This window comes from Podarcis raffonei, chromosome Z, assembly GCF_027172205.1.
Source record: "Podarcis raffonei isolate rPodRaf1 chromosome Z, rPodRaf1.pri, whole genome shotgun sequence".
NCBI lineage: Eukaryota > Metazoa > Chordata > Lepidosauria > Squamata > Lacertidae > Podarcis > Podarcis raffonei.
In genome coordinates, this window is record NC_070621.1 from 33,538,126 (window position 1) to 33,547,680 (window position 9,555).

Consider the following 9,555-nt stretch of genomic DNA (forward strand, 5'->3'; position numbering starts at 1 on the left):
GTGCTACTGGACAATTTTATAATTTATTTCGACTGCATCAGACCAACACGGCTACTTACCTGAATTTAGGACATTAGTGAGGGGAGGTGTGTGGCCCTCCAGATGTTCTAATTAAATTATTAATACTAATTGTCAATCAGAATTTGGTATCAAATTGATATGCGGGAGGGACAAAGCAATGTGTAAGACTTCTGGTAAGATCAGTCACAGCAAAATCAGCGTAATGTTAATGATTTTTATGCAAGAAAACACTACGCGGTGAAGCTCTACATAGTAAGGAAAAGGATGTCATAGGATGTGTTGTGGACTGAGCCTCTTTTTCCTCATGGGACAGATACTATGCCCACAATGTGTGTGTTGCAGGACGTGTGGGGGAAGGCTGAGTGGTTTACAACAGCCATTCAACATATTTGAGAGTGATGACAGAGAAGAATGGGAAGGGTTGGAGGCAGTAGCTTAAAACATCAATGTAATGTAGCTCACTTCTCCCCCGCATTGCACGGAGCAGAGATGAGGTTGAGAGAGAGAAGCTAACATCTCCCACATTGCAGGATGCCAGGTGTGTGTTGAGGGTCAGAGCCAGAATTAATGGGTGCCCTGAGGGCTGTTATCTCTGCATTGCAGTGCAGTGAAGTGTGGGCAGAGGGTGTTTTGTGACATCTCTGCTGCAAACAGCTGCAGACAAGACATCTTGGGTTTTGAATTCACTCCATTCGCAGAGATCTCCAATAAAGCATTTTAGGACATAAATAAAAAAATGTCCAGTAGCACCTTAAGAGACCAACAAAGTTTGTTCTGCGTATAAGCTTTCGGTGCATGCACACTTCATCATGCACACGAAAGCTTACACCCAGAACAAACTTAGTAGTCCAAGGTGCTACTGGACAATTTTTTAAATATATTTCGACTGCGTCAGACTAACACAGCTACCTACCTGAATTTAGGACATTAGTGAGGGGAGGTGCGTGGCCCTCCAGATGTTCTAATTAAATTATTAATGCTAACTGTAATAACCCTATACGCATTTTCCCGGAAACTGCATCATGTCGCTTCCTTCAGAGTAGGCGCGCGTGAAGCCGAGCTGCAGAACCCACCGGGTTTCTTCTTGCCCGATGGCAACTCTACACCCCCCCCCCCCCCGCCGTAGCTCTATGGCCTGTCGCGAGCACAGCTCCGCCCACCGCCGGAAAGAGGAAGCGCTCGGATGAAGCCTTACTCGCGCGGTGCACTCTGGAAGCGGAAGCTTACCGCGCGCGCGCGCGCGGAGGGGACGGCCGGGGGCGGGGGCTAGCTGCACGTGAAGGTCGCCTGCCAGATCGCCGTCCTCTCTCCCTTCCTCGCTTCCTCCGATCGGTCGCTGTCGGCTTACAGGTCGGGCCCGGCATGGACCCTTCGTCCGCCGCGGGAGACTTGGGGGCGGCCGTCAACGACCCGCAGCTACAGCACTTCATTGAGGTGGAGACGCAGAAGCAGCGTTTCCAGCAGCTCGTGCACCAGATGACGGAGCTCTGCTGGGTAGGGAAGAGCTGATAGCCCGGGGCGCAGGCGGAGGCCTCCTTCGTGCTGCTCGCGGTTGACCTTTGGAACTCTCTGCCGCAAGATTCGCTGCAGCAGGCTTAGAGGATCGGGCCATAGCTGTCAACGTTTCCCCCCTTTTAAGGGAAATTCTGAATAGGATTCCTCGCAAGAAAAGGGAAAAGTTGACAGCTATGGATCGGGCAGAGTGTCCGGAAGAGGCGGTGGAGGGGGGGTGGGATCAGATGGAAATCATGATGGAGGAGGAAGAGGGCCGAGGGACCAAAGCCCACCCCCCACTCTTTCATGCTACGTGCAATTAACTTGCGGCACGTGCTGCCGCAAGATGGGGAGCAGATCCGCATGGTACATTTAAAACACTTGATTTCCAACCCCCCCCCCAAGAATCATGGGAAATATAGTTTCCCCTTCAGAGGCACAGTTCTCGGACCCTTTACATTACAGAGCCCAATATTCTTTAGGGGAAGCTATGTTCTTTAAATGTGCGTTGAATGTGGATTTGCCTGTGGTGGTGAGACCAGAAATGTGCTTTAGAAGGTGGTCTAGCAAAATCGAGGAGGAGGACTTGTACCTCTGAGGTGATGTTTGGCTGTGATGTGGTTGCTCAATTTAAATTAATTTCCCCCCAATGCAAGGTGATCCTCAGGGCCCCTGCCAACTCTATGATTCTGTCTATGTGGCGATGGACAGACGCTTTAAAAGTAGGTCATGCAAAGGACTGGTGTCCCTCTAGGGGTTAATTCTTTTTTTGTGGTACATACTGACTTGTGAAACTTACTTCTACAAGCTGCAGTGATGGCCCTTGTCTTGGGTGCCTTTCACAGGAGATCAAACCAAGTCACAGTGAGCAAGGAGGACTGAAGGCTCTGGGAGCGAAGTCTTTCAGCCAATGCATTCTTAACTGCTTTGAGGGTCCCCCCCCCACAAGCAGTGCATAAATTTTATGAAATAATACAGAAATTGTGGATACTGATGGCCCCTGGTTTGTTGTTGTTTAGTCATTTAGTCGTGTCCGACTCTTCGTGGCCCCATGGACCGGAGCATGCCAGGCACTCCTGTCTTCCACTGCCTCCTGCAGTTTGATCAAACTCATGCTGGTAGCTTCGAGAACACTGTCCTGCCATCTTGTCCTCTGTCGTCCCCTTCTCCTTGTGCCCTCCATCTTTCCCAACATCAGGGTCTTTTCCAGGGAGTCTTCTCTTCTCATGAGGTGGCCAAAGTATTGGAGTCTCAGCTTCAGGATCTGTCCTTCCAGTGCACACTCAGGGCTGATTTCCTTCGGAATGGAGAGGTTTGATCTTCTTGCAGTCTATGGGACTCTCAAGAGTCTCCTCCAGCACCATAATTCAAAAGCATCAATTCTTAGGCGATTAGCCTTCTTTATGGTCCAGCTCTCACTTCCATACATCACTACTGGGAAAACCATAGCTTTAACTATATGGACCTTTGTTGGCAAGGTGATGTCTCCTTTTTAAGATGCTGGAGCAGGAACCAGCAAGCCACTCCAGTATCCCTGCCAAGAAAACTCCATGGACAAAGACAACAGGCCCCTGGTTTAGGTGGCTTTAAAATACAATTGGATGAAGTCCTGGAGGAGAAGGAGAGGTCTATTTATTGGCTAAATAAAAGTTCTAGATTCTGAGGCTTTTGAATTCCCTGTGTTGCTGGAAACAAACCAGTGGCTGTGCGTGTGGCTACCGGGAATTCAGTTCCTGGAAAGAAGCCACTGTGAGAAACTCGATGGTGGACTTGATGGACTATGGATCTGATCCAGCCATGGCTCTCTTTATGTTTGTATTGGCGGCCTTTGGTGAGTGGGTGCAAATTCACTGCTGCTTACACTCACCATCATAGCAGGGCTCCAACTTCTTTAATAGCTGTAATGTAGTAAGTGTAGTAAGTGGTGTTGGCATGGAGATATACTGGTGAGGACGTATATACCTATTGAAATTGCTGGTACTGCTGCTGATAATGCATGCAAGCAAAGAATGACAGATGGTGAGTGATGACTGGAATAATAGTCCAACAACATTGGGCATGGGGAGGGCATAGATTCCTCAGTCCTGTTTTACCTAGGCTTGCAAAGAGATTGAACGTGAACCCTTCTTCATGAAAGAGTGTGCTGTACCACTAAGATATAGCTCCCAGGTGGAGACAGGCCATGAATCAGGAAACTGCAGGGGATATTGCAGTTTATTTTTTTATGTTAGCCTTCTCATCATTGAAACAGCTGTGGCGGCGGCACAGTGGAAGGCAATGAGGATGGAGAGGCCACCTGGGTGTTTGTGTTCTGAGCCAGCTGTTCTGTTTAGAGTTACAGGACAGGAAATCCAGGCATGTCCCTCTTGTACATTGCAAAAAGGGTGTGGGTGTGTTTTGGGACTGGGTCTGTGGTTCAAAATTCTGAACTGCTGGTGTCTCTTGAATGCCCCTAAGCCCTATATACTAGGAAGAGAGGGGGTATAACTTGTGTGTGCAAAAGGCACTAACTTCAATTCCTGGCATCTCCAGGTAGGGCTGGGAATGTTCCTCGTCAGAAATCACTGTCAGTAGTCAGAGTCAGTATAAGGCAGCTTCCTGTGTTCCTAAACAATGCTTACTCTTCCATATCTTTAATAGGAGAAATGCATGGACAAGCCTGGCCCCAAGTTGGACAGCCGCGCGGAGACCTGCTTTGTGAACTGTGTGGAGCGCTTCATTGACACCAGTCAGTTCATTCTCAACCGACTGGAGCAGACACAGAAATCCAAGTCGCCCTTCTCCGAAAACCTCTCTGACTGATTTGGGTGCTGCAATGCCTCATTTTCCTTCCTTAACGAGAAACCAACCTACTGAATTGAGAGAAGAGGAGGAGGTGGAGAACAAGGAGAACAAGCAGAAGAAAGGATCAAAGTTGTGAAGGACATTGGCCTCCACATTCAGGACAGACTTCTGGATTTCTTGGCCAATGTGAGCAGTTCTGGTTTTAAATTCCCATCTTGTGAACATTTAGCAGTCAGACAAGTGAAGCCTTGCTGATTCGCATGGGCTTGTGCTGCCCAGGTTTTTTTAATTTTGCTGTTGGATAACAAGAGCTTCACAGCAGAACTGTAGCATCAAACAACTTGCTTTCCCAGTGGTGTGGCCAGGGAAGCACACCTATCAATATTCAATAATTTCTTCTGTTTTGAAATGAAGGGAACTGGGAGGTTTCAGACATGAATGTTGATCCTGGGAAAAGCAAAGGTGCCTTTTTAAAATGGTACTGTGTTTTAGCACGAGTCTTTTAAGTGATATAAATTGCTCACCTGCAGCTTGAACATGTGGCTGAGTTGACCCTTTTGTAAACCGCAACTAGTGTTGCGGTTGAGCAGAGGGAGGCTGACTTTGCTTGCTGTCATGTGCCATTTAAGGTGCATATTCAAGCCCTCCTTTACATAGCTAGGAAGAAGTAACCCCAGAGGACATGGGAACTGAATACCACTCATCTGGTCATGTAAATGTTTCGCTTACCAAGTACAAAAGTCAATTTTAACTTTCTCCATTAATTCCTTTCCTGCTGATCAGTGGAATAAACATCAATTACATTCATTTTAAACTGCCTGTTGAGTCGGTGGTGATTCCTTCTGCTTTGATTGCTAGGGATTTAGAAATAGGAATAAGGGGAGCTCTGGAAAATTTTCTCTTTGCCATTTTTGTCGTTGGGATTTAAGCAGTTTTAAAGACTAAGGAAGCTGCTCCTGATCTGGCTGCAGTGGGTTTGGTGGAGGGAAACTGTTTTTCTCCATTGTTGTGCTAGACTGTGTGACTGACCTTGACATTCTTTAGCTATAAGTTCAGAAAGAGAAAAGCTCAGATGTGGCTCTAAAGCAGCAACACAATTTGAGGAGTCGGTAATGTCAGCATTAAATGATATTAAAGAAGGATTAGATCGTAACACAGCATCCATTAATAAGTTGGAAAAAAGGATTGAACATTTAAGTACCGACTTGAAAGATGTGAAAGATAAGATACCCACACATACGCAGGTTAAGTACTTAATTGGTTCCGGAAGTCCGTTCTTAACCTGAAGCGGACTTTCCCATTGAAAGTAATGGAAAGTGGATTGATCCGTTCCAGACGATGAAAAATACCCCTAAAACAGCAATTTAACATGCATTTTACTGTCGTAACGAGACCATTGATCCATAAAATGAAGGCAATAATCAATGTACGGTACTATAAAATAAATAAGACAGTATTTTAGATGGAAAAAAATTAACATTTCCCCCCCCTTACGTGCACTGATGATAAATCAGTTTGGATGGGGGGCTTTTATCCATTTCTGAAGTCACACAATCAACCAGTAGCTGAACTGGGTTCTACACAGTCACAAAAACAAGTCACAAAAGTGAAGTCACAAATCAGTCCCATAAAATGAAGAACAAGTCACAGTCAAAAAACTGAAAAAGCCACACAAACCAAAACGTGAAAAGGAAACAGATGATGAAAAGTGACCCCTAAAACAGCAATTTTACATGAATTTTACTATCTAATGAGGCCATTGATCCATAAAATGAAGTACAAAATGAAAATGTGATTTTTTTTCTTACCTGCGCTGATGATAGTCATTGTTTGGATGGGGGCTCAGGGTCCTCTTCCACAATCACAGTTGGCTTGGCTCCTGGGATTCGTGGAGGCCTCAGAGAGCTCCCGTGGCTGGAGCCCAGTTGCGGAGCCGCTGCAGACCCCATGGGTGTCAAGGCTTGGCTCCAGGCAGCGGCGAGGCCTCCAAGAGCTCAGACAACTTACTTCTGGGTTACAATAGTCATAACCTGAAAAAATGTAAGTTGAAGCGTTTGTAACCCGAGGCACCACTGTACTAAGAGATACATCAATTGCTGGTAAGTCTACACAAGTTATTAGTCCTCACCTCAAACAGTTTTTATAACTAGCTATCCACTCATATGTATATTACAAATGTGTGTTCCTCCTCACAAAAAATCCCATGTTTGGATAGTTTCCCTTCTGTCTGGTCTAAATAGATCTTTACTTGCCACAAGTGACCAATTCAGTAGTTGCATAGATGCTGGCTAAGCCATTAATCAATTAATGCATAGGAGAGTATTGACCACACTGACTGGCAGCAGGGTTTCCAACAGGGGTGTCTCCCAGCCTTACCTGAAGATGCTGGGGATTGAGCTTGAGGCCTTCTGTGGGCAGCACAGAGGCTGTTCCAATGAGCTACAATCCTTTATGTTGCATATGTATGCTGGCAAAGAGAGGAGGGACAGCCCTTAGTTTCTATGTTAAGCACAGAGAGAGTACTCCATGCCTCCTCACTCAGCTTAATGACTATAATGTGCCTTGAATTCCTTGTTGCTTAAGGTTACTGGGCTGCAGCTTAAATATGAGGCTGCTGTAAATGCATCAGGTAACAGGTGGCCTGTCTTTGAAAGATTGCTTAATATGGAAAGGCAAAGGCAGCCTAATACCAAAGTTTGCTGGTTTAAAAGTTCCTTATGAGCGCAACACTACGATAGATGAAGCCAAACTCAGCGACTTGTCTCTCAGAGGTATCTGCCCAGTAATGTTTCAGATCAGGAGGATTGCACTACACATACCAGACCTGTTTTATTAGCCTACCACATATTGCAGAAATTGCGCAAATGCAGAACCTCTTGAGTCTTCCAAACCCTGGTTTGGTGTCCTGCCCAGAAGTGAGAGAGAGAAATCAAAGCTTCAGTTCCTGCATTGGGTGAAGTTTTACTTTTAAGGGTTTGGCAGATGCCTGAGCTGCAAGTAATATTGCAGGGGTGGGAAACCTGCGAATCTCCAGGTATTGTTAGACTACAACTTCTACAATTGTTCTTGATCACTGGGCAATGTTTTATGTATGGTGTGTGGATGTGCAGCAGATGTTGGTTCTTGGCTGTATTTCCCCCCCAAAAAAATTACTGTCCTAATATATTTGAGCTGGTCTGATTTCTTGTCCAGGCCACATCTTGTTCATACCATTAATATTCCTGTAAGAAGGATCACTTTACTCATATTTGGATGGGAGAATCAAGGCCAAGAAGGCAGCTTCTCTAAGGTTGATCCTTCCCTATCTACAGAGTCATAAGGATCAGCAGAAGGAAATTAATTCCTTAGTGTTTTTCAAAGAACTATAGTTTTTCATAGGACTTAAACCTTCATTTACAAGGGTTACTGTATATATATGTTCTTCAAAAAACTGAGGACACCTTCAGATCAGTTCCTGGTTCTTCACCATTGTATTTGACAATGGAGGGGTCTGTTATTATTTTTACATTTTTAGCCTGCCTGCCTTCTAATGTAGAACTGAAGACTACATACATGGGGTTCCCAGATAGTCATCCATCCAGGCACTGGTCAGACCCAGACCTGCTAACTTTTGCAATGCGGTAGCCTCACATGCTGCAGACCATGTCCTGGGACCCATAGTAGTTTACTTAAAGGTCACTGCCAGAGTTCTTGTGAATTCTCAGCCCCAAACTCTTAGAATTCTGCAGTATTGTAGGTATACAGAAATTATGAGCCCAGGCAACATTCTGAGTGAAAGGGCTGTAACTTTTGCCAGGGTGATTGGGAGGACTTGCAGTGGAACTACAGGGCTCACCTAACAGTTAAGGATAAAGGGGGCACACCATTATTTTTAAAAGAAAATGGAAAGTAGACAATGCATAAGCTGCTGCCTTCAGCTGTTAGAAACCAAGGGGATATCCAGTGTTAAGACATGCTCCAAGTAAACCTACTGAAATAAACAGGCTTAAACTACAGGTGGGGACCATTTTGCATAGGGGTTCCATCCCTGGTTCCCTTGCGCATTGGTGCCTAAGCACACCCTACCCGCCCCCCCGTTCTGACCTCTGGGTCCCAAAGAACTTGTGTGTCAGTGATTGCACTTTAATTGGGCGCACCTAAAATGATTGCTGCGTCAGAGCCTAGGACTTGCCGCTCAGAAGGTTGGCCGTTCGAATCCCCACAATGGGGTGAGCTCCTGTTGCTCGGTCCCTGCTCCTGCCAACCTAGCAGTTCGAAAGCAGGTCAAAGTGCAAGTAGATCAATAGGTACCGCTCCGGCGGGAAGGTAAACGGCGTTTCCGTGCACTGCTCTGGTTCGCCAGAAGCGGCTTAGTCATGCTGGCCACATGACCTGGAAGCTGTACAGCGGCTCCCTCGGCCAATAAAGCGAGATGAACGCCGCAACTCCAGAGTCAGTCACGATTGGACCTAATGGTCAGGGGTCCCTTTACCTTTACTTTTTAAAATGATCACTGCTTTTACTTAAATTTACTGTTTTGATGGATTTATTTTGTGAGCATGAGTATGCTGGATATCACCTCGAGGCTTGTAGGCAGCCTGTTTGTGTGACTGCCTTTATGAGTCCTGTGATCCTTCTCACAGTGTGAAGGAATTAAAATATATGGGCCAATTCTGTTGTGCAGCAGCAACATCAAAGATTGTAGTGAGCCATCTGAAACAACGTACTGGGTAGGAAAACTGATTTAAAAACAAATGGCTCCAAATGATTCAGGTTTATAAGCATGGATGAAGGGCCAGAGTGTGATTTGGAAATTCACTCAGTTTTTCACCAAGAGAACTGCTTGCTTGAAAAGCCACCATGGGTGAAGGCTGGAAATGGCTAAAAGGTTGAATTGAACTGCATTGGTAACATTCAGCTAGCAAGAAGTCCAAATAATTTTTTTTCAAAAGAGAAAGTTTAGGGTTGTTGTTTTTTAAAAATGTTATGAACTCTGCAACACTGTTAATGGCAGTACAAAGAAAAGTAACATTTATTTGAAATAAATTAACTGTCAACCTTAATACATCATCAACATTAAGTGATCATCAACACAGCCCCTGTGGCACTGGGCTTCCCTGACAACCAGTGCCCTCTTGTTCTCCTCTCCCCCCACTGAAATGAGAAATAAGCATTCTATCGTAGCCAACAGAATATGTGCTTGTGTGTGTCTTACAACAGGTTCTCTGGTTTGCAAATGTACCCAAGAGACGTAGAAGGTTGGCAACCCCTGATAAT

General features: G+C 45.5%; 1 protein-coding gene across 1 annotated transcript; it reads left to right on the forward strand.

The window, feature by feature from the left end:
• The first annotated feature begins 1,246 nt into the window (after nt 1-1,246).
• Nucleotides 1,247-5,113, forward strand: TIMM8A (translocase of inner mitochondrial membrane 8A). The gene is made up of 2 exons (XM_053374719.1): nt 1,247-1,515; nt 4,156-5,113. Exons 1-2 carry the CDS (start codon nt 1,384-1,386, stop codon nt 4,315-4,317), a joined length of 294 nt encoding a protein of 97 aa, XP_053230694.1. The 5' UTR covers nt 1,247-1,383; the 3' UTR covers nt 4,318-5,113.
• Nucleotides 5,114-9,555: the final 4,442 nt, after the last annotated feature.